This window comes from Strigops habroptila, chromosome 7 (assembly GCF_004027225.2).
Source record: "Strigops habroptila isolate Jane chromosome 7, bStrHab1.2.pri, whole genome shotgun sequence".
Lineage (NCBI taxonomy): Eukaryota > Metazoa > Chordata > Aves > Psittaciformes > Psittacidae > Strigops > Strigops habroptila.
Window position 1 is genome coordinate 6,385,392 of NC_044283.2, and position 25,002 is coordinate 6,410,393.

The following is a 25,002-nucleotide window of genomic DNA, read 5'->3' on the forward strand; positions in this document are numbered from 1 at the left end:
TTAGGATTATCATTAAAATTTATTAGGAGAGAAATAGAGACCAAAAGAGAAAGAATAAACATGCCATTGTATGGCCTCTTGCACCGGCATCTTCAATTCCCCATGCAGTTCTGGTATTCTCATCTCAGAAATAAGACAGTAGAACTGGAGCATGGCTAACTCAGTTGGGTCTCTTCGGTCTGCAGTGGAGGGAAGATAATATCACAGTCTGTATAAAATCTTCAGTGGTCCAGATAAAGAACAGAATTAGGATTGTTCACTAACTTATCAGACACAAGAACTGAGGCACATCAAAGGGAAATAGAGCTTGGAAGGGTCATAACAAACGAAAGGAGATAATGCTTCTTACAGTCTATAGTTAAGCTAGAACAAGTCTTTGATTCAGGATATTGTGGATCCCAAAACTTTGCATGGGCTTAAAAAGCACCTGAAGAATCATCAAAGACTCTTGATCTGGCTCAGCAAGTTCTTGACTTGTAAGTTGCTGGAGCTGGAAAGGTATTTGGGGGAAATACAGAACGTGTTTGCCCTGTTCTTGCTCTCTTCCTACTCACATCTTTTCAACCGCTGTCAGCAGCTGCTGAGCTAGATGGAGCTTTCATCCAACCCAGTATCTGGTTTTACATACTTGTGATTCTTTTAATGCAGTGAGTCTGATAGTGTTACTTTCCAACCCCAGATATCCAACTGTTAGAGTCTCCCCCAACTATTTCCAATCATTAAGTAATTGTGCAGTTTCTGCACCTCCTTTTTGTCTTTGCCTTAATTCCTTCACCATTTCAAGTACTTCAGTACTATGTTCAAGCCCACATGCATTTTTGGCACTGCTCACTAGTTTGAAACCCATATCTCATTAAAAGTCTTTCATGTGTTCTACCCAGAAGCATTCAAAACAAATTATGTCTTGTAGGTGTACTGCTTTTCTCACTTCCAGGGGAAAGGAGGCTGTCAGTGCAATCCTAAATACGACTTAAATGGAAGAAGTAATGTTGTAGGTAGTGTGCTGCTCTACAGGAAAATAATACATTTTATTAGGGAGAAGTCAGTGGTCAAAATGGGTGGATGCAAAGCAATTTGTTATTCTTCAAATATCTAAATTGGCTTTGTGAATCAAGGGAAAACAGGACAGAAATATACCTCCCATATTAAATAGCGCAGACAGGTTTAGGACTATTGGAATAAAGAAGTATCAAGACAAATATGTAATCTATCATGCTGATAGACCAAATACAAGTTCTGTCCTCCTGAGTTTCTTTTTCCTGGAAGAAAATATTTTCATGCAGTTCACATCGTTTTAAGTCTATTAATAATTGTACAAACTCTTAACAGCAGAAATTGTAATGTATATATTAATAATGCATTTGCAGAGAAAAATATATTAATGCTTTCCTAAATGCTCAATTAAGCAATTACCTAATGCCACAAAGCATTAGTAATAGAGAGCAAGTATAACCTTAAATCGTTTTAGGAGATTGCAGATGTCTGAGAGTTTTTCTAAGAAATCTAAGAGATGAGAGCACACGGAGTGAAGCATCTGAAAGGAGAAAAGCATCCAGCCCGCTGTGACAAACAGCCCTGGGGGGTGTCACAAGCTCTTTCTTTATGGCTCCGCTGGCCAGGAGGCATAGCTCAGCCACAAGGCTGTCTGTGGACTGCCATTCCCAGGAATATCAAGTATTAGTGCAGCAGCTTGAGCCAGAAGGAAGACTTCTCTGGCTTCTTTCTTCCCCTTCTTTCTCCCTTGCCCCAGCCCTTCCTGGAAATGTCCGTGTTAAGATGGAAACTGAATCAGTCTAAAACACCAAGCAAAAGGAGCACGTCTAGATTTGCTCAGCAAGCTTTGATTTGCCTTTTTTATTCTAGACCATTACTAATTCCTGTGCAGCTCATGGAGCAGTTACCTTTAAAATCCAATACGTATCAATCACGGCTACAATTTGTCATTTTTTCCTGAGGTTTGTTTAGGAGATTAATAGATTTCTTCAGAGTAAAGTATAAGCACTTATCACCTGCTGGTTTAAACTCTAACAGTGTGGTTTTGATCAGCCTGTTTATCTGGAATAGGTGCTGTAACCTTTGGCATCTCTCTGAAGAATGGATCTCAAACAGGAGTTGTTTAATGTGAAGTATGTACACATCACAGACCAATCTTTGTGTGCCATTCTTTATCAGTCAAGCAAACTTTCAAGCCACGTTGTCTACCATTTTTTAGAAAAGCTACTCTAGAGATAAACTTAGATTACATACCTTAGGATCATAATGCAATTCAGGTTAGAATGGACCATGGGAGGTCTCTTCTCCAACCTCCTCCTCAAAGCAGGGTCAGCTCTGAGGTCAGACCAGGTTGCTCAAGATGTTTTCTAGTCAGGGCTTGAAAATCTCCAAGAATGGAGTTTGCACAACCTCCTCGGGCAACCTGCTCCACTGTTTGGTGTTTTCACTGTGAAAAAGTTTGTCTTTATATCTAGTCAGAACCTCTTGTGTTTCAGCTGATGCTTGTTGTGTCCAGCACCACGGACTCCAGCAAGGAGCCTGGCTCCATCTTCTTGGTGACCTCCTCATAGGTCCTGAGACAAGAAAGTAGAAAATGAAATAGAATCCTTTGGAAAGAAGAAAATTCAGTTTTAAGTAACTTTAAGCTTGGTGCCTTTGTACATAACAACAAAACTTTCCAAACCTAAAAAGCCCAACCAAAAGAACATAATAAGGATCCTTGTATAAGATAAATCCTTGTAGCTGACATAGTTTTAGAACCTTATGACCTTTGTACAAAATTTATTGTAAGCAAAACAGGCCTGTAGATAAAGAGTATCTGAAACTAGCAGATGTTCAGGAGGTGCTGTAGCAAAGTTAACTGATAAGTAGAAGGACAAGGAGAAATCTACTACTGCTTGTGGCAGTAGTGTTACTGAGCTAATTAAGCTGGTGCAAGCGTTTACTACTGCGCATGCTTCAAAGGCTTCCAGAACAAGAGTTCAAGGAACAGCCCAGTGATGAAGGTTGTTGGAAGACGTAAAACGACCACCAAAGACCACTACCATGTTGTTGGGCGCATGCGAAAATAGGTGTGGAATTATGTAAAACGATTCTCGGACGACTAATGAATATGTGTGATGTTTATCGGCAATGTAATGAATCTGTATGTTAAGCAACAATCTAATCACGGTCTGTTTGATGCTTAAATGGGACACACATTAGGAGGAGATATCCCCAGTGTCTCCCAGCGCTGCAATGAAGAATACCTGCTTGTCAACTTCAACTTCGCTGACGAGTTCTTAACATGTTCTACGAATCAGTATCTGTGATCAGGTGTTATCTACAGTAGCTCCTCCTCTCCTTCAAGTCAAGCAGCCGTTTTACACGAGTCCACCTCTGAATCAGACATGCTTCCATGCTTGTTGTGGTAGCGCTGGGTCAGGAAAACAACAGTTCCCTGCGGCAGCTGTGAAGAGGCCTGAAAACCCTCATGCACACAAGCTCCTGGGAGTGAAACGTACAATAAAACCAGCTAAAACCGCTTTCATCTGGGGTCCGAGCTCGCTTTTCCACACAAGACGCTGCACAAGCAGCGAGATGAGGCGGTGAAAGGGCTGCGGGGCTGAGGCGACGGGGGTCGCGGGTCCCTCTTTGGGGGAAAAAAACCCCGACGCCACAATTTCTTAAGGAAATAAAGGTCTAATTTGGGGAAATGACACCATTAAAGACACCATTTGGGGTCCGAGCTCGCTTTTCCACACAAGACGCTGCACAAGCAGCGAGATGACGCGGCGAAGGGGTGCGGGGCTGAGGTGACTGGGGTCGCGGGTCCCCCCTTGGGGGAAAAAACCCCCCAAACCCACAATTTCTTAAGGAAATAAAGGTCTAATTTGGGGAAATGACACCATTAAGGGCTGCGGAGCTGGGAGGTTCACAGCGCCCGCAGCACCCTCCCCTCAGCGCCTCAGCGAAGCCTCCCCTCAGCCGCGCAGGCCCCGCTCCCCCCCTCCCGCCTCACCGCGCCCGGCTCCCATTGGCTGCGCTCCGCCACGTGCCGCGGCGCCCCCGCCTGTTGTCCCCTGCCCTGCCCTCACCGCCTCCCTCCGCCCGGTGCCGCGGAGCCGTTACCTGCGGCGGCGTCGCGCCGCCCGCCCCGATGCGCAGCCGAGGCGCCCGCACCCGGCCCGGCGCAGGTAGGCGGCGGGGTCGCGGCTGTGAGGCGGCGGATGGGAGGTGGGGCCTGTGCGGGGCCTGCGCTGAGGGGGACGTGGTGGCGCGGAGGGGGCTTTGCCCTCTGAGGCGCTTCAGCGGTCTCTGTCGCTGAGGTGCCGCTGAGGCGCGATGGCACCAGCGTTTGGCGGTGGTTTTTGGGGGGTCCCAGTGGTATTTATGTGCCCTCGGGGGTCACCTGGGCTCGGCCGCAACGTCCCCTCCCTGCTGCTGTGTGGGGCTGAGGTGCTGAGGATGTGCCCCTCCACATGTGAGGTCTGTCGTGGGGAAGGAAAGGGGGCACCAGGCCTGGGAGGTCTCTGGGTGGTGAGGTGCGGGCTGCGGGTCCTTGAGCAGATGGGGTCGGGTCTGGCTTAGGCCTGTCTTGGGAGGGAGAGGAATGTAGCTGGGGTTGTTCTTCTGAAATAAAATGTATAGGCTTCCACTTGTCTGCAGGTTGCAATAGCATTTTTGTGACTATGAAGCAAATTACTTCTGTCATTGCTGCCAAAACCTTCTTCTTTTCTTCAGCGCTGCTCAGGAAGAAGAGTTTTTTTGTGCTGAGTTGTTTGGTTCTTTGTTTGCTTTTTGTTTGTTTCGGTAGATAAGATCAAAATGCAAGGCTGATGAAGGAGAGGTGTTTGTTTTGCAGCTCTCTTTAGTTATGGAAATGAATGGGAAATGTTCATAAAATTACGAGGGGTAAACAGCTTTCCTGTGGTAAATGTCTGGTTTTGTCTCATTCTGAAGAAAAGGGTAAATAAAGATGTATATTTCTTTTCTAAAGAAAACTTATTGAGATAAATGCTCTTTATGCTTCTTAAGTGAATGCATGTTGTTGAACACATTATGAGGGGGCTGTACAGATGCAGTTCAGAAGTGCTGTGTGGTTTTCCTGTAGACTCTGTTATTCCTCTGTTTTGCTGCAGCGACGTTAGTATCTCCCTTCTAGATCCCACAGCAGGAAACCTTGAGCTGTCTCCCAAGCCCTTTGCTAGCCAGACAAGAGGCAGCAAACTCAGGCAATTTCATTTAAAGGTCAAAATGCAGCTGCAGAGTTAGTGCACCACTTCCTCGGGGCTGATGAGAAATGGGCTTGTCCCGGCCTCTGTTTTCCTGGAACTTCTTGCGATTTAGCATCCTCCCTTCCATAGAATTTGATTGAATCGGCCAAATGATTAACAGGCAGTTAGGGGCAGGATGTAGGAAGCCAAAGCGGGATAGCAGAAATTTCCTTTTAGTGAGGAAAAGGGGCTAAAAGTGTCGATTTCTGTTTCCTTTGCACATACCAGTTAGGTGACGGATGGGGAATGTGCCAAGATGCTGCAGAGTTGGCGTGTTTGGAGGGTGGGTTATTTCATTTGGATAAGAGAGCCTAGAAAACTGAAGGAGGTTTTGAGTTTTGATGAAGGCTAAATTACTGAACAAAACCCAGCCAGTGCTTCCAACTCGTCATGGAGTAGTTTTCAAGTTAGAAGTGAGTCTGAACAAAACTTGCTCGAACACAACAGATTAAAGCATCTGCAGCAGGTACATCCAACACTTCAGAGCCACACAGGGCTTATGGATCACGGGGGGTGTCTCCTCTGTTGCAAGACAACTCATAAAGACAACTCACAAGGTCATTCATAAAATATTAAGGATTTTCTTAAAACTTGTGTAGGCTGTAACTTTCCAATACTCTTATGGGAAGGCTATTCCTTTGCTGCTCCATATAGTCCCTATTTATTTAGGACCACTTTTTCTTCTCTGCCAGCATGATCCTTCTGTTTGAATTGCTTGCTTTCAGCTTTGGCGTTACGTGTTTGGTGTATCTAAGGACAAATTCTCAGCCTGTTTTGTGAAGCTAAACAAGCCAAGCTCTCTGTTCTGCTTGGGAGCAGCTCTTCACGTGTCCCACCAGCTCTCTCTGCAACCTGAAGCCTTGAATTCAGAAGTCAAGCATTGAATTTGGTTCCAGCAACATTCTGTCCTGTATTGCAATTTCCTTTTAAGCCTTCTCTTCATGGGAGGCTTTTGGCATCTCCCTTTTTGCTTCTGTAGGCTCAAGTGTGATTTCTACCATGATCTCTCAGAGTGTTAGATGATACCGTGGTAAAAATGCTGCTGTACTGTTAACATTGTTCCATAATTACCAGTTGTTTGGTGCTATTCTGCTGCATAATTCAGATGTAATATGAAACATCTTGGCTGTGTAAGTCTGCTGGCGTGTTTCCTTAGCCCAGTAAAGATGAATGCTATGCCCTTTCTTTTCCGACTGTTTCTTTTAGGGAAGATTTATTCCTCCAACTTCCCATGGAAGGGGAAAGACTTCATTTGTCTTAGCTGCTTTGTGGGGCTCAAAAATATCTTCCACTCATGCCGGATCAACTCGCCTAGCTTGTGGTGGCTGATGTGCTGATACACTGGGCTCTCTTCCTCCCCTCCTGGCTGGCGTGGCTCTTCCCTAAAGAACTGGAGCGGATCCCTGCTTCCACAAGTGCAGGCTCTGCAGGCCTGAGGAGGAGGATGTGCTGTGGGAAGGAGCCCGTGAGGTGCACAGGAGGCTTTGTGAGGAGCAGCTGCCCGCTCTTACGCAGCAATTCATTCTTCCTGTGTGGTGCTGGCTTCAGCAGATGCTGAGCAGAGTGGCTGCCTCGGGTTCTGAACAGCCCAAGCAGGCAGACCACTCTTCTCACACAAGTAAAATGAAAGGGGAGACTGGCATTTCCTCTAAAAAAACACGCCAAAAACAAAATTTGGGGGCAGGGGGAGAGGGCACAAGGGGGGCTCAAAAGCTTCCTCCGCAAGCAATAAACTTATCTTTTTAATACCACACTCTTAACGGCAATGCTTTAACTCGCCTGTTTCTTCCTGCTTGGCTGCCACGCTGGCTTTCTGTGGCTCATTTGGGAGTTAGAAAAATTCCAAAGTGAGATACTGTTCCCATCTGTCAGAAAGCATCTGCTGCCCTCTTAAGTGTTGAAGCACATTGTGTCGATATCTCTTGCGTTAATGTATTATGGATTTTTGCTGTTCCTCACTTGAGAGCTTCTGGAAGAGCTTAGAAAGCTTGACTAGAGAAGAGGGTGCCATAGGAGAAGTGAAATCAAGAGGGTGATCCCCGTTTTGAATATTGAACTGTCATTTAAAACCTCACTAAGAGTTCCTGCCTATAATGTTATTGTAGCAGACACTGTTAAAACCAAAAAGCTTCCTGTGAATGCTGCAGAAAGGAAGTGGTAGTGTTACATGCTGACCATCTCGAATTAAGCTGATAATTGGACTGTATTTGAGCTGGAACCAATTATTTTGTCATCAATGTGGATGACTCAAGTTATGAGCAAGTTATAGCCTACCTATGTGTATCCTTTCCAAAGGAAAAGACTTGGCAAATAGACACCATCATTTAAGGTTATTAATGATTTCATGAGTGAGTTGGTGAGTGATGTTGCAAAAAGGATGTAGGAATGAGTCATTAAACAATGAGAAGAAAGCACCAGGAGACCATCATAAGGCAAGGAGAGAAAAATGATGATGCCTCTAAGGTAATATTGCTTCTGGCTGGTATTCATGGCTCCAGGCAAAATAATTTTCACCTGTGTTCCTGTTGGTGCCTATGAGAGTGTCTGTCAACTGCTCTGAAATTCCCATTTGCTCTCATTTCACTTTTTGCCACTTGTGTCCATGTGTGTAGGGTTCATTATTATGTTCTCATTTTCTGAGGAGACAGATCTTGACCAGATGAATTGCAGATTGTACAGGTCATGTTGGTTTTTAGTTTTTATTGTCTGATTAAGGAGCCTTAGTCGTCAAAGTTTTGTCTATCACTACAGTCCATGATGATGTGTCCCTCTCCAGCATCCTTGTAGCCCCCTTCAGATAGTGGAAGGCTGCAATGAGGTCTCCACGCAGCTTCTCTTCTCCAGGCTGAACAGCCCCAACTTTCTCAGCCTGTCTCCATACGGGAGGTGCTCCAGCCCCTGATCATCTTTGTGGCCTCCTCTGGACTTGCTCCAACAGCTCCATGTCCTTCTTATGTTGAGGACCCCAGAACTGCACACAGTGCTCCAAGTAGGGTCTCATGAGAGCAGAGTAGAGGGGCAGGATCACCTCCTTCGACCTGCTGGTCACGTTCCTTTTGATGCAGCCCAGGATGTACGGTTGGCTTTCACCCATGGCAGGGGGTTGGAACTGGATGATCTTAAGATCCTTTCCAACCCAAACCATTCTGTGATTCTATGAAAGTTCATTTTGCAAGACGCATTATGCACTAATGTAATCAATATCTTATTGTAGGTGCTTATATCCATATTACGGGCCACACTTCTTTCTACCATCAAGTATGTATTCTTTCTATTGACTTTATAAACTTAACCAAAACAATGACTTTGCTGGTCATCAGAACAGGAAATGCTTTTTTTTCATTCAGTAGTAATAGGTGCTAAGCGGATAATATTCAAAGCAAGTTTTTATCCACTATCTAAATATGCTAAAGTACCAACTTTACTGTGGAGTCTGTATAGTTGCAGTCAAAGAAATAATTGACAGAAGTCTCTATTTTTTAACTTCAGTTTCTGTTTTTCCTCTGGCAAGAAGCTGTTAGACCCTCATCTGCTCCCTGGCTGCTGTCTCTTTGTCTTGAGAACATTTCTGCTAGGAAGTGGCACGATGATGATCAGTGAGTTATTTGAAGATAAATATCCAATAGTTCATCCATTGCTACAGATTATAACACAGGAGTCTCTCGTGCCTCAGCGTGTCCCTGATAAGTTTGCCTCATATCTTCAATATCTGTGGAATTTTTCCTCATGCTTGTGGTTTGAAGGGATTTCTGTCATGTATCATTGAACAAGAGTCTTAAAGAAGGTGCTTCCATGTTTATTGTGTTATGGAAAGAGATTTCCCAATCAGAAACAGCTCCTTTGGGATAACTTGCCTGTTTCTCTTCTTTACCCACTTTCTCCTGAGCATTTTGTCACTATTGGCAAATGGGCCTGTGCAGATAAAAGACTCTTTACTTGTATAGGTGTTAAATCCAATTTCAACGTCTGGGCAGCTTTTCAGTTAGCATTGTTGGTCTGTTAAACCTGTGTTTAAGCTTTGGCTTAGAACTTTGGATTTCCTTCTGCTCATTGGGAAGTGAGGTGGTCCTTTGCTGTGTTGCAGTTTCTGGGGTACCTTTAGCTAGAGGATGATTGTATGTTGTTCCAGGTTGATTGTTTTCTTGATAACAAATGATTTAAATCATGAAAGAGTTTGTTTCCAAATGATTTTTGTGTTTAGGAAATACTCTTGTGTTTTGGATGGATAGAAAATCCTCTAATCCATTGCAGCTGTAAGGGAGCAGTTTGACTGTACAACACTCGTAACAGTGGAGTCCCCCATGTATAATGGGTTGCACAACTCACCGCCCTCAGCTTCAGCTTCTTAATTCTTAGTATTATCATTTTTTCCCCCTGATTAGTATTGGGATGGGGCTTGATCCACTGTTGATTTAAAAAGGTAAATATAAAGGAGTTGGGAGAGGCTCCGTGGAACCTGTGGCAAAAATAAGGGAAATTGAGACAAGGAGGAGAGGAGGAGAAGTGTTTGGCTTAAGTTTCGCCTGCAGAAAGGGAATGAAAGGTGTTTACTTATGGCTTAAATCACTTGTTTTCTATTTCTCATTATTAGAATCAGCAATTAGAAGTTGTATGAATTGGCAATAAATTACATTACTTAAAAGTTCCTGGAATCAAGACTTTTGCCCATTAAAGAGAGTTGAATATGTGAGAGGGAACAGGGAGTATTTTATAGTGGCTTCTGAATTAGGAATTTTTAATGACTTTCTTAACATGGAACAGCAGATAAAGGCGTTAAATTTTTCATATTCTTATGTTTCTTAAACTGAGAGGCTTCTGCTTAACAGATGGCTCTTAAAGGCTTTTAAATCTGTTTAAAAAACCCAAACCCACAAAAACTTTCACCTACTTAACCATTGCTTTCTTTGCGTTTTACGTCTCGGCCCTTGTGTTCCATCTCTCTGGGTTTCTGTACTGCAGAAGCAAACAAAATGAATCCTAACTTATAAATCCTACCAAACTATTTTTCATGTTGTTATCATAAATTACTAACATTCTATTCAGATATTGTATCAGTCTTGAAAGCCTTCATGAAAATTAATATCTCACTATTTAGTCCATAATGAGGATAGACTGAAATGTGTGATCTTTTCATGGGCACAACTCAACTAAGTAATCGGAGGCATTAGTGTTGTAGTTGTCGCTTAATCTTTTATCATGCTTGCCCCAAATGTGTCTCAGGAAACAATCAGTTGTAGTTTTCTTGAACGTTTTCTTCTAACCTCTTGGATGAAGTTTTGCACTGTCAGTGGGGTGTTCTGTTTGTTGTTTTAAAAAGCCTCGGAATAGGAAGTCCATACAGAATTCCTTGCTGAAAATGTGCACAGCATCTCATTAAAGAGTATCTTGCTCAAGCTTATTCCATGTGAAAACACCTTCTCTGCCTTTGAACTTGGCCTTTCTTTTCTGAAGCATAAATGTTGCTCAAACTCAAGTAGCTTTCATTTTATCTTTTGCTGGTTTGAGAGTATGTTTAAGTAATTCACGTTTCTGATTTAGAGGAGAGGGTATGAAACCAGCAGGTGGTTTGGGGTGTTTTTGTCTTAGTTTCACCTTCTGTTTCACTGCCTGCTCAAGCCCTGTTCTTTATTAGTAATTCCTTTCTATAGGTGTGACTTTCAGGTTTCAGTTGCTGCAGGCTTTCCACAACTACTTGATCTTGTTACATGAACTTGAAGGGCTGCGTTGTGCAGCAAGACCTTGGGATGGACTTTCTTGTGAATGACTTGTAAAGTTGGCTGTTTCTATTTATGGTGGTACTGCCAGAGGGAAAGTTAATTTGTATGTTCAACTCCTTAGGAGCCTCAGGTATCATCCAAGATCACGTTGTGCTAGATGTTACACAACTGTGGAACAGAAGATGTCTCTTCCTGCTGAGCTTTCAGCAGTGGCTTGCCTAGGGTAGCTTCTCTGTGGGCTCAGGCAGGAGCAAGTGCCAAGTAGCAGTCTGTGTGCAGGTACTCAGTGTAGATCCAGGGGATAAGCTTCTGCATCAAGAGTTACTGACTGACAGTAACTGCACATTATGGTGCTTCCTCTGTGGCTCTGGTCCCTGTCTGCATAGGCAGTTATTTTGGAACAGTACCTGCACATATAAAATGCTGTGTGGATCCATAGAGGCTGTTAACTGGACACTCAGTGTGTGGGGAGGTTGGGAATGTGCTTGAATTGGTCGGGTGAAAGAGGTAAGTGGAAACATCCCGTTTGCAGGGTTACAGTTTCGGGAGCTTAATGAGAGTGGAGAGGGATATAGGTATATGCTTCATTCTGCACTTGTATGCAGGCTGGTCTGGTCCTGTCACCATGCTTGGTAACACTTGTTAGCAGTGTAACAATGGGGGCTGAGAGTAAAAGACAAAGTGTCTCTGGGAAGGGGAAGCTCAGTCCATCCCAGTCCTACCAGTTGATGCCACTGCTAGCGAGAGATGCCCAGAACCTGGAGAGGGATCACAGGTCAGCAGGAGAGTGCCTGAAAAGCAGCCCAAAGGAATTCCTGCCCCTCCAGCCAGTAAGTTGGCTTCTCTGGGGACCCAGGTTAAGTCCCGCTGTGCAAACACACGTTGCTTGGGGAATAAGCAAGAGGAGTTAGAGACATACACATGCCCAAAGGACTATGATCTTATTGGTATTACAGAGATGTGATGGGATGGCTCCTATGACCGGAGCACTGGAATGGAAGCATACAGGCCCTCCAGGAAGGACAGGCAGGGGAGACAAGGGTAACTTTAGCCACCTTGGTAGCCACAGAAGCTGTGGGTGCCCCATCCCTGGCAGTGTTCAAGGCCAGGTTGGACACAGGGACTTGGAGCAACCTGCTCTAGTGGAAGGTGTCCCTGCCTGTGGCAGGAGGTTGGAGCTGGATGAGCTTTAAGGTTCATTGTAACCCAAACCAGTCTGTGATTTTAAACCCAGGTGCTGTACATAACCAAATACAGTTTTTCAGTGTGTGGCAGTGGTCATACAACTTGACACAATGCTGCTTTTTAGTTTTTAGCATTCCCACATAAAAAGACATCCTGACGACTTAAAGTAATTGCTTCTGAAATACTCCAAGTGTGGAAATTTTGTCTAATTGAGAATAACAATGAGAGAAAACTAAATTATGGTGAAAAGAATAATACCACAGAAAGCTTTGGAGTGTATTCCTACTGATGGACAATTTAGGTTTCACAGCAGCTTTACACAGATCATCTTAAGTTCAGTAGACGAAAAGGACATTTAAGTCCCTTGGGTCCTCGCTAATTACACCACAATGAGTAGGTACAATGTCAATGCAAAACGTGATTGTAACACAGCCTTACTACTGAGACATCTGTTGTAGGCAAATGGAGGCATTTGCATTCATGGCTGCTCAAACAACTCTAGCACTGCTCCTTTCTGAAAGGCTGTGGTGGTGCTTGACAGTGGCACAGCTTGTCTCTGGTGCTTGTTTTTTGAATGACCACAGGTCTCTCTGTATACTCACAGATTTATGTTTGAAGCTCAGGAAGACTGTGGGAAAGGTGCATGCTCAGGTACTGGGTATTGCTGACCTTGCTCTTTTGAGCATTCTTAACACCATTCCAGCCAATGACAGGTGCTTATTGATTTAGGAAAGAGTGCAGGATCAAATACTGAGTAACTTTAGAAGAATGCTGTGCTGGACAGATGTATTTTGACTTGATGTTTCTATTGACTTGATCAAGAAAGGAGCCATCTGTAGTAAACAGAAGTGAACTGTTGCAAATGAAATGCAACCTGGTGTTATTTCAGTTCTGTGAATAAATCAAACAAAACCACTGAGCACACCAGGTAGCAAGGGTTGGACACAGGAAGGATGTGCTGAGATGATTAATCAAATTCTCTGCATTTCCTTGTTTCTTTTTGCACATCCAGGATGGGTGAAGCAACCGTTTGGGGATGACTGGAATTTATTTGGCTTGGAGGCGGGGAAGACTCTCTGATAGCACTTGCTTATTGCATCTCACATTCCTTGTTAATGTCCTTCTGTCTTCACCACTCTCCACCTCCTCAGTTCCTTCTCCATCTTTCAGACCTCTTGCAGCCTTCCCTTTGTTTCCAAAGGCTTTATGAGAAGTGCATCTCTTGTAGGATCTCTGCATGTAATTCTGTAGTAGGACATTCTCACCTTGGAGATGATTAAGAGTGTGCAGAGCACTCAGACAGTGTATATACCAGAGGAGACTGGCTGTGTCATTTTGTGCTGCAGGATGATTCCAGGAGTAGGTGAGTGCAAAGAAAGAAAAACCTGCGTTGAACGAAGCAAAGGCAGTGATGCTTTAACCTTACCCTTGAAATTCAAACTGTGAAACTTTATGGATTCAAAACTTGTGGAAAATACATGCTTAAGCTGGTGTGTGTTCCCTTAAATGTCACCAGTAGCATGGCCCCAACCTCACCCTGTCCCTTTGTATGTTGCTGTAATGATTTCCTGGTAGCAGGATCCTCTGATGCTGACGCTGACCCATTCTATTGTGCTGAATCTATTCTGATGTGGGTTCCTACAGACTGTGCTCAAGTTACCTCTTTGTTATTTACCAGAGAGAGAATTATTACCTGCAATTGTTCCTCAGTGCAAAGGGCTGAAGCTGGTTTCCTGCTTTTCACTCAGTATTTTTTCTTCTTAAAAAAGATAAGTTCCATTTTATACTTCTCTGCAGCCATGTATGTAGAGATCTGTGGAACTCTACATAGAATTGTTGTACATTGTAGCTTAGGCATTTGTGGTGTTCAGCAATCACATCCATGGAGTAATCCATCCCCTTGCCAAAGAGTGCTGAGTGCCCCTTGTTTGTGCTGGTCTGAGCCAGTGATCGGGCTGTGTGTGCTCTCTGTAGCATGGGTAGCAATCTTGGAGTTTCCCAGTAGTCTGCAGGCCTTCCTCATGCTCTCCTCCACAGCTCTGCACCATCCTCTAATCGCTGCTTTTGCGTGCCATGTATGACTGTGCTGACAGGCTCCATGAACCAGGGCTGCTCCCTGTGCCTGCCACCAACATCATCTCTGTGGGCACCTATCCTCTCCAAGATGTGTTGGTATGAGGGTACTGCGTCCCAGGCAATGAGGGGTGCTTAGTTGTCTTGTCTGCCTAGTGTGTCAGGAAGGATGTGTGTCATACCTGGAATATAAGGTGATTGTGCAAGTCCTGCTGGATTGGCAGTGGACATCTCAAGGCAGAGCAGTTCAGCTTGGTGATCCATAACTGGCACTAGGGCATGGTCCTTGCCACAAATTTTGTTGGTTAACAGTAGGCCTTTACCCATGTGGGCTTGATTGGAGCAACCTGGTATAGTGGAAGTTGTCTCTGCTCATAGCAGGGAGTTGGAACTAAATGATCTTAAGATCCCATCCACCCAAACCATTCTATGATTTGCTGTAGATCTTTGCTGAGAGCAAAGCAAGCTTGTAATGTGGATGATGGCGGTTGTGATGATGTCAACACCCAGTTTTGCTCCTCACTGCTGTTCTGATTCGGTGGTGTAGATGCAGCCAGTAAAGACGAGGTGTTGCTCTGAGAAAATTCCGAGTTTGTAAAGCTTGGTAGGTTCCCTGTGACCTGCTGCTTGTGTCCTGAGAGGCTGTGGGGAAGAGTGGAGCTGGATTTGATTTCCAGCTTCACTGCCAGCATTCTGGGGGACCTTGGGTTTTGATTTACCCTGTTCCGAGACCAGTGCAGTGGTACTGACCTTGGTTGTACAGTGCTTTCAGATCTGCTGAAAGGTGGTGTTTAAGGGCTTGCTGCTTTGTGACAAAGGCCTACAAATGGGTGTGACAGCTCAGGGAGCCTGTGCAAGTAATAAATACAACTAGGTGGGTAGTTTGAAGTTTTTAGTAGTATTATAATAACCAAGTAACCCGTGTTTGAGTTAAGTGGTAAAGTTTCCTGCTGGCAAAACCCATTGGGCTTTTATCTTTTCTTTTGCTCTGCTCTGTTTTGTGGGCTATGATCACTTGCAGGTGACTTTACAGAGTATCCCATAACTATTGTCTGCTCTTCAAAGGATTAAAGATGCTGGTGTTGATCTTTACTTCTCCTTGTCCTACCCTGTCTCACAATGGTTTGTGGCTTTTCACCTTTTACCATATTAAATCTGTAACTGAGAAATGAGGTGTGGCTGCAAAGAGAGCCTGACTTTGAGGTGTTGTTTGAATTAGATACCCCTGAAATTTCAGTGGGCTGGATATTGGATCTGGAAGGGATGCTTCTGTCTCCTCAGCTTCTTCATGCTGGTGTTCAATACAGGCTAGTTCAGATGGGTCATGTTGCCATATAAGATAAAAGAGAGGTGGAGCAGCAAAGAGGATGTGGATGATCATTGCTAGATAAAAGCCTTCCCTTAGCCCTACTTCTTTTAAGAGCTCTTGTGACAGAGCTCTTGGCAAGAGAACAGAGGAGTGTGAACATCTTTGCAGTGGAAAGTGGAGAAGGTTAAGCACTGAGATCAAAGGGAAGGAGTAGGGCTGAAATCCTCCTCTGTGGAGGATCAGGCTTCACCCTTTGTGGCTGGTTGATCAAAGGGGGTATTGCTTCAGGGGGTCGGTAAGGCAGGGAAAAACCCTTGCCTGGATCCCTTCTCCTTTCAGATCAAAAGCAGCAGCTCGTGGGTAGCCTTTGCGTGGTGTTTCCTTCTTTGCCCACACCTTTGGTTAATGGCAGCAGCCCATGAGAAGTTGATGTGCTAGCCTTCATTTTCTTTCCCAAATCAGCTGATTTGGGATAGAAACTCATGGGAGCTTACAAACAGCAAGCAGCCCGTCTGTGAGAGAGCACTGTGCACTCCTGCTTTCACAGGGTTTGTGGGAGGGGAGCTGCTGCTCTGCACAGGAGCTGCCCTTGTGCTGGCAGCTTCTGCTGCATTCCAGGAAGAACTTCCTGCGTACCCTCTTTGGTGCTTGCTGGTGAAGTTACTGACCACATTTTTGGGGCTTCTGAAGAGGTCAGAAATAGATTCAGACTGATGAGGTTTGCTTAACCTTGGTGAAACCTTTAGATCTCAGAGCAGCCTTCCAGTATCGGAAGGGGGCTACAAGGATGCTGGAGAGGGACTCTTCATCAGGGACTGGAGCGATAGGACAAGGGATAACGGGTTTAAACTTAAACAAGAGAAGTCCAGGTTAGATATAAGGAAGAAGTTCTTTACTGTGAGGGTGATGAGGCACTGGAACAGGTTGCCCAGAGAAGTGGTAAATGCTCCATCCCTGGCAGTGTTCAAGGCCAGGTTGGACAGAGCCTTGGGCAACATGGTCTAGTGTGGGGTGTCCCTGCCCATGGCAGGGGGTTGGAACTGGATGATCTTAAGGTCCTTTCCAACCCAAACCAGTCTGTGATTCTATGAAATCGGGGAGTTAATTTGAAATGTGGGCTCTGCTTTTGAGGATGGGATGGTTTGTACAGGCTCTGCATGCTGGGAGCATGCTGGAAGCCTGCAGGGTACCATAGTGCTTGGACACTTTGACTCAAGGATCCTAAATACCCTGAGCATACTGTGTAGATCCCCCCTATCTGGAGTCTAATAACAGCTGAAACAAAATGGTGTTTGACCAACATCAAACAATAGTGTTTGACAGTAACTGATGGAGTTGCAGTTATTAGACTTGAGGCTTGTGAATAATACAAAGACAACCTGTATTGTTGTCTAGACAACAGCAATACCTGGCAACATGTATTTATTTTTAGTCACATCCTGGCAGCGCATCTGAAATGAGCATGTTCTTGCTCACAAGGAGATGAGGAGCAATTTGGTGTTCCTGACACCATAACTAAGAATCTTCTCTGGGAAGCAGGAAGTTAACAGTTGTTGGATGTCCTATCAACTTTCCTTTTAAATTCATGAAAAGTGATTTCTTTTTCATAGCAATGCTGAGTGACAATAACTCTGCGAAGCTGAAAAGTGATTGCTCGCCTCCTGTGCAATGGTGTAAGGTGGCTGCACGTGAAGATGAGAAGACCAAGCTGGTTTTTAAAAGGTACTCGCAAGTAAGTGTCATTGTCACAGCAACATGGAGGTCATTTGCTCCCCCTCCTCACCTGGGCAGTTACAAAAAGGGTGTAAAAATCAAGGAATGAGATTGCCACATGAACCGAGTGCAGATTTAGGTACACAGCTTTCCTTGGAGCACCTGAAGCACGTTGAGGAGCCTAAGCTCTTGTAGTAGTATGTGTTTTCATAGAATCATGCAGTGGGTAAAGTTGGAAGGGCCCTTAAAGCTCATCCAGTTCAACCCCCTGCCACGGGCAGGGACACCTTCCACTAGAGCAGGTTGCTCCAAGCCCCTGTGTCCAGCCTGGCCTTGAACACTGCCAGGGATGGGGCTGCCACAGCTTCCCTGGGCACCCTGTGCCAGCGCCTCAGCACCCTCACAGGGAAGAACTTCCTTATATCTAACCTAGTTCTCCCCTGTTTAAGCTTGAACCCATTACCCCTAGTCCATGTGCTATAAGCTTTTATAAACACAAATAATCTTGGAAACCTCTATTCACTTCATCTGAAAGAGTTTCAAGAAGTACTGAGCACTCAGTAGGTTGTATCTTTTAAAAAGATATTTAAACAAATGTCCAGCCCTTAGGAATCCATGGGAAATGGAAATCAATAATAAAGCTCAAACTGCATGTTTGAGCAACAACCACGACTCTGGCCAAATAATGATGCAATTCTTGCAGCTCGGTTTAGATGTGAAATGAGCCAAGTGAATATTTGGAGATCAACAGTGAGTTTCCTTAGGAATGAGAAATAAGTAGATCAGAAATACAGTCTATATTACGAAATTTTCCAGTTGGTTGTGCTTGGGGTTTCTTTTCTTCTGCATGTTTTTAGGAGGTGTAAATAATGAAATTGGGCTTCTCAGTATAAACCTGAGCATCTAAATTCTGCATTTTGACCATGTTATTTGTGAGTAGTGGTCACTTACCTCAAAATCTTGCAGAATTTGAAGTCCTGACCTCTTTTTAACTTACATTTAACTCTATTTCAAAATAGAGTTGCCCTTTAAAGTGGGAAACCAAAAGTCACTTTTGGGTTCTTTTTGGGAGCCGTTTGACCCATCAGAGATGCATTTAGAGTGTATATTGCAGGCATAGAACTGCATCATTCAGAGTGTCAGTATGCAATGTGTTCCTTATCAAAACATCTAGGTGTCTTTGTACTTTCCTGCAGATAGCTCTGAAGAGTTCAGAAAGACTTGCAGTGACCAAAGCAATAGTTTTTCTTGGTTTGAATCAAAATGCAAGTTCAACTGTCCTAAATTTGTGTAAAAATACTCATTTAACACTTGATGGATTGCTGGAAAAAAAAAGATTATATATTTCTTTTCTCTCCTACCCCTTCCTGTTTGTTTTTAGACTTCTCGCACTGTTTGTGTTTGGAGGGTGCTTCCTTTATATCCTCAAGTTACATTTTGGCCCTGAAGAATGTGACAGAACAAAAATGCCATATGTGGACCTCGAGCGTGTAAGGGTTGGTATTTTTGGGCTTTTTTTACTTAAAAAGAAGCTATTAATTGACACTATAAGAGCTACCAGGCTCTATAAGAAAGAACTAGAATGCTGAGATCATCCCGTGAGGGAAAGTAGGTTCTGCTTCATTTTATGCCATAGAACTTCTTGGGGAGTGACAAGAGAAGTGCATAGAGAAACTGGATTTTTAGGGTCAAAGTGAGATAACTGTGACTGTTAAGAATTTGAGATGAAATGAAACAAGTCACCATACTCTTGTGTCAGTGCAGGTGACACTGGTGATTAGAAAATTGATGCAAATGAAAAGTTATATCTTAAAGTCCCAAAGCCAACACATTAAACCAAAGGTTTGTTTTACCTCAGCCGGTTCCCCAGCCTGCTTTGCCTTGTAGTCGCTCAGATGTTTTTGGAATGTGGGGCAAATGTGCAGGAGGGTTCAGGTCTGAAGTTCATTGACTTACTTAAGGTAGCAGCTACTTTGACTACAGTTTTCCATGTGGCTTTTAAGCTGGTGTAACAGACACCAGTAAAACTTTCTCTTAGCTCTTTATGACAGTTCTCTGCCTTTACTGCTTAACCTGTTTGCTCTTTATGACACTACTTACCTTGGTTTAGAGTTGTTACAGTTCCATCTTTGGATGTCTCAATGCCAAGACACAACTTAGAGCACAAGCCTTGATTTAGGATAGTCTCATCACTTTCTTCAGTGCATGTTTTTCCCCTTCTGAGCATCTTACCCTCCCCTTTTCTTCTCATTCGACAGATTTCTTTTCACAGTAACGTATTTTTGCTTCCAAACAACAAACACCTTAAGCCAAGCAAACCTAAAGACTGCATCGACCGTGTTTATTGCTGTCTCATGATTCATTTTGCTTGTGTTATGTGCAAGGATGAGGAAATAGCATTGCTCTTTGTTTAGTTAGGTAGTAGCTGATTACAAAGCTGATTACAAACTGTCTGGGGCAATTGTCAAGTGATTGGCATTACTTTTTACTGATAGGATGCACAACTGTCAGCCTTAAAAGTGAGGCTCTTCCAAAGGTGCACTGAATGTTACTGGCAAAGTACAGCATGAAGTTTCTCAGTCATGCTTTGCCCACGAAGAAGTGTGGTGTCCATGGCCAAACTTGCAGAGACCTTTATAATGGTCTCTGGCATATGGTGGCAGAGGCAGTTCTGTAGAACAATCTTGGTTAAAAAGGAGCACAACTTCCCTCCTGGTGCACCCACATACACACTTCCCTTTCCTTAACAGCACAGATGGAGAACTGAGTTAATACTAGATTTGAATCTTGAGTCTGAGTCCTGGGTTTGCTCATGTTTTCTTTTAATTGTAGGGGAGAAGAGATCACAGTTGACTGGGGAAGAGAGCGTGCAAAAAGATCTTAACTGATAAATAATACCTTTGCTATTTCTCTTCTGTCTTACAGCAGATATTGGCTTGCCACGACTGATTTCTAAAACCCACACATGAATAGTTATGTTGCTGTGGTAAAATGTGTAGTTTTATCTGACAGCTTAATCCTTTTATGCAGTGTGGAACTGTAGTCTTTTATTTTGGTGGCTAGTCTTTGAAGGACTCATGGAATCCCAGACTGGTTTGGGTTGGAAGGGACCTTAAAGGTCATCCGCTTCCAACCCCCTGCCACGGGCAGGGACACCTTCCACTAGAGCAGGTTGCTCCAAGCCCCTGTGTCCAACCTGGCCTTGAACACTGCCAGGGATGGGGCAGCCACAGCTTCTCTGGGCACCCTGTGCCAGCGCCTCAGCACCCTCACAGGGAAGAAAGACCTGAAGCACCCCCCCTCTTGCATTCCTTTTGAAGTTGGGTTTTAGTCATTAGCAATATTACTTTCACAGTATTTATGAAAGAAGTGTTGCTTCATTTTGGTTAGTGAGCGAGTCCAGCCTGACGCTGCAGAGAGCTTTTCCCCAGTGGATGTGTCTCTGGTAAAATCCTACCACAGGCAGAACTTGGGTCATGCAGTTGGCAGTGGAGTAGAATTCAGCTTGCTGCATTGCTGCTGAATTAGGTGGGTAAAGGTACAGCTGATCTGGTAAATAACAGTACAAATGTTCTCGAATGGCTCCTTTTCACTTATCACTTTTACCAGCCTAATTTATTCTTTGGAAAACCTCCCTTCCAGTTTTTAGTGATTGGATGGAGAGGCATTCCTTTGCAGGTTTTCACCCTGCACTGGTTAGTATCTACGTTTGAGTGAATGCTTTAAAATGTCTTTTATTTCCTCCTTTAAGCTTTCTTTATAAATCCCTCTGTTTGCTAAACTGCTGGTGGATTGCTTTATTTATGTTCCTGAAGCTGGCTTTCCTGCCTGAAACCATCTATGTTTTGTTCTAGAGAGCACAACAATATGCCAGAGCTGTGTTGCAGGAGCAGTGTCGACCTTCTTATGTGAAGAAAGCAATGGGGAAGTTATTTGCAGAGAAATACAGCATGGACATATCTCCCTTTGTAAAGAAAAATATAAATGAAGATGAAGCTTTATTTAAATATGAACCTCCTTTTGGATTTCACAAGTACTTTGATAAGCTTAAAAATCTCCTTGAACTCTTACCTGAACATGATTTACGAGAAGATTTGAAGTCAAAACACTGTAAGCGTTGTGTGGTTGTTGGCAGTGGGGGAATTCTTCGTGGATCAGAGCTGGGTCACTTATTGAATCAATTTGATATTGTTATAAGGTATGTATTTTCTATTGAAGGATTCCAACTACTTCAACTTTACTTTATGAGCAGACTTTGGGTTTTATGGGGAAAGTATCTCCAGCATTTACGCAACTTGTAAGGCTATTTCTGAAAGTGCTGTTGGGAAATTCACGTGTGACTTGATGGAATTTGGTCTTAGCAGCAAAATACATTGGCATATTCACGAGACAAGAACTCAGTGTAATTGTTTGCAGACTTCAAATACAAAAAGCACGTGCAGAAATTGAGATAGAAACCAAGGCAGTCGTAGACAAGGGGACAAACCTGGCTTTATCCATTCATACCTTTAAGCTTTCAGAGGCAGACTTTAGGACTCAGCTCTGCCTTTTTCCCTTTGGTTAGTTGGAATGCTTATTTGAAGGATTTTATAACAGCTATTTCAAACACAATAAAAATGAATTGGTGTTTCAGCATCCAGGTTGCTTACACACTGTGCAACATGCTTATCTTTCCTTATCTTTACAAGATCAGTGTGTGCTTTTTATGATTCCCTACGTTTTCTAACATCTGAATAAAATGAACGCATCCTCCGTATTCATGCCTTCTGAATGCCGCTGTTTGAACTCTCCTTCTCTCTCTTTTGAATCATGGGAAGCCACAAATAAACTTAATGCCAGCATTTCCCCAAGCTGCTTTGTAAACTAAGAATTGCTGCTCTTAAGGGAGGACTCCATAAGGTGAGTCAATAGCACTTACACAAAGGCAAACAAACCTGTCAGCATACGAAGGGGTAGGGAACCTGCTTTAGCTGTCCTCTGAAATCAGAGCTGGCAGCATGAAGGTGACTTTTCTGCTGATACAGAAAAGTTTGTGGGACTTCTGCTGTTCTGCAGAGCTGATGGAGCTGGATGATGCTGGTCTTGTCAGCAGTGTGCTGCATCCGACATTTTTGGTGAGCTGGAATGATGCAAACCCACAGGATACATTACATTGCATTGATAATTTGAATGCCTTTATGTAATACTCGTGTGTATATGTAAAAAAAGATAACACAGGCAACTTCCTGTGTGTTTTCTTTCCCTTCCTCTTTTTAAGCCTCTCTGAGTTGGCACAAGGCAATGAATATTAAATTCTGCCCTGCTGTTACTTTCCTATCCAAGTTTTTTGTTTTCAAGTTCTGCACTTGTGCCAGTTGATCTATTCATAGAACTGGCATCCTCCCAAAGCTCAGGGATGGATGAGTGAGATGAGGAACACTGAGATACTGAGAAAACACTCTACTCCACTCTTATGTGGGCCAGATACAAGTTCTTTGCTTCAGTGTCTGATGTTCTAATGAGATTGTAACCCATGCTTATTAAATACAGTTTCTCTCCATTCTGGTGTTTTGGTTGTTAGGTTAAATGATGCTCCAGTTCAAGGATACACAGATCACGTGGGTAACAAAACTACTATCCGGATGACTTACCCAGAAGGAGCCCCTCTCTCTGAACACGAGTACCCTCCTGCTAGCTTGTTTGTGGCTGTTTTGTTCAAAAGTGTTGATTTCAACTGGCTTCAAGCAATGGTTAAAAACGAAACGTTGGTATGTAACCTGGCACTGTTATGTTTGTATGAATTTTGTTTGTTTTCCAATGGTGAAGAAGCCGTGACTGATCTCTTACCTCCTGCTTTAGTGTACTGAGGATCTTTTATGTAACTGGGGTGTTTTTAGCTCCGTCTCCTAGTTACTGTTAGTACCAGCATTCGTGTTGAAGCCCCATGCTGACAGTAACACTTTTTGTGCAGCTATTGGTGGTTTGCACCAAGCTACACGGCGTTATCTAGTGTTTACTAAAGTGGAATTCATTCCACATTAGGCTTAAGTGACTTGAACAAGTCTGCAGAGCCTGAAATAGAAGTGATTTTGGATGCCAGTCCACCTGAGTCTCTGCTGCTGCAATAGGCATACATGCAGTTAATGTGTGATTGAAGCATCATAGTTCTTAGTTCATGTTTGTCTGTGGTTCTGAAATTAAGAGGTTGTTTATTTCTCACTGACTATTTAAAGAAGTGCAGAGATTTCCAAAGGAACTGATAGAAAGGTTCCACGTTTCCAAACTCTCTTTAAAGGGGTGGTTTCCACCACTTTCAGTTTGTGGGAAGATAATTTCTGCCCGTTGAAAACCAATAGCAAGGTTTTTCTGACCACAGACTGCAAAAGTGCTCTAAATGATTGAGAGAGAAGAAAACTAGTAGATGTCAAACTGTTAAACTTCACTAGTTTAGGTGTACCTGGTGTTTCTGAACCACCTCAGCTGGAAACTGAATCACTGATGAATTCTAGAACTTGTGTACCATGTCTGCCAGACACTCTGCAGGCTCAGTTTCCCTTTGCTGAACTGTGTTTTCTTTCTTTTAGCCTCTGTGGGTGAGACTCTTCTTTTGGAAGGAGGTTGCTGAGAAGATTCCTTTTATGTCAAAGCAGTTTCGGATTCTAAATCCAGTCATCATCAAAGAGACAGCTTTGGACATTCTGCAGTTCCCTGAACCTCGATCAAAATTCTGGGGTTGGGATAAGGTAAGAAGCTTCCTTTCAAGAGAAGAAGACTATAAAATAGAAAGTAAAATAAGAAACTGGTAAAAGTTTGGGGCTCTTCCTTCAGTGTATTTTCTCTGTGCAGTTTCGGAGCTGATTTCAAGTAATAGGGAAATTAATGTGCTTTCAAAGGACTTTTGTATTTTCTTGTGTAAAATTGAAGTGGAATTTCAGCTCACCTTTTTAGATGAGGCATTGTGCCTGTGCACGCTGACACCAAATGTCATTGTGCTTATGAGTCCCCACCTGGAGTTCTATGTTCAGCTCTGGGGCCTCCAACACAAGAGGGACGTGGACCTGTGGGAATGAGTCCAGAGGAGGCCATGAAGATGCTGCGAGGGCTGGAGCAGCTCTGCTCTGGAGCCAGGCTGAGAGAGCTGGGCTGGGTCAGCCTGGAGAAGAGAAGGCTCCTGAAGGGGAGACCTTAGAGCAGCTCCAGTGCCTGAAGGGGCTACAAGAAAGCTGGAGAGGGGCTTTGGACAAGGGCCTGTAGGGACAGGCCAAGGGGAATGGCTTTAACCTGCCAGAGGGGAGACTGAGATGAGCTCTTAGGCAGAAGCTCTTCCCTGTGAGGGTGCTGAGGCGCTGGCACAGGGTGCCCAGAGAAGCTGTGGCTGCCCCATCCCTGGCAGTGTTCAAGGCCAGGTTGGACACAGGGGCTTGGAGCAACCTGCTCTAGTGGAAGGTGTCCCTGCCCGTGGCAGGGGGTTGGAACCGGATGAGCTTTAAGATCCCTTCCAACCCAAACCGTTCTGTCAGTCTATGATAAATTCACTGCAGTGCCATTTGTTCACTCACACATTATTGTGGCTGGTATTAAATATTCAAAACTAGCCTTTGATGTACATTAAGTGTGTTAAGAGCAGCCCTTCTGAGTCCAGTAATCAGCTATGGACAGATGTGTCTCCAGCTGCAGAGAGAGTATGGAAACCAGGCCAGTGGAAAGCAACCTTCCAGCTGGTGGACTGGCCATGCGTGCCAGTGTGCTCAATAGCAACTGGTGGGTATATCCTGCC

General features: G+C 43.9%; 1 protein-coding gene and 1 long non-coding RNA gene across 7 annotated transcripts in view; one reads left to right on the forward strand and one right to left on the reverse strand.

Annotated features, from left to right (window-relative positions):
* LOC115610673 lies at positions 1 to 4,181 on the reverse strand. The gene is made up of 4 exons (XR_003992304.1): positions 4,105 to 4,181; positions 3,243 to 3,480; positions 2,248 to 2,567; positions 1 to 179 (listed from the first exon to the last, which is right to left on the reverse strand). It is a non-coding gene; the product is annotated as an uncharacterized LOC115610673 (long non-coding RNA).
* ST3GAL5 (ST3 beta-galactoside alpha-2,3-sialyltransferase 5) overlaps positions 4,009 to 25,002 on the forward strand; it is a 24,371-nt gene continuing 3,377 nt past the window's right edge. Inside the window, exons 1-6 of one of the 6 annotated variants that reach the window (XM_030492545.1) lie at positions 4,009 to 4,169; positions 17,144 to 17,265; positions 18,628 to 18,742; positions 21,101 to 21,444; positions 22,807 to 22,993; positions 23,810 to 23,968. In XM_030492545.1, the coding sequence (XP_030348405.1) occupies positions 17,228 to 17,265; positions 18,628 to 18,742; positions 21,101 to 21,444; positions 22,807 to 22,993; positions 23,810 to 23,968 (843 nt within the window). In that variant the 5' untranslated portion in view covers positions 4,009 to 4,169; positions 17,144 to 17,227. Of the gene's footprint in view, positions 4,170 to 4,218; positions 4,462 to 17,143; positions 17,266 to 18,627; positions 18,743 to 21,100; positions 21,445 to 22,806; positions 22,994 to 23,809; positions 23,969 to 25,002 lie in introns of those variants that run through there. The other 5 variants (XM_030492547.2, XM_030492542.1, XM_030492543.1 and 2 more) reach the window with 5 other exon arrangements.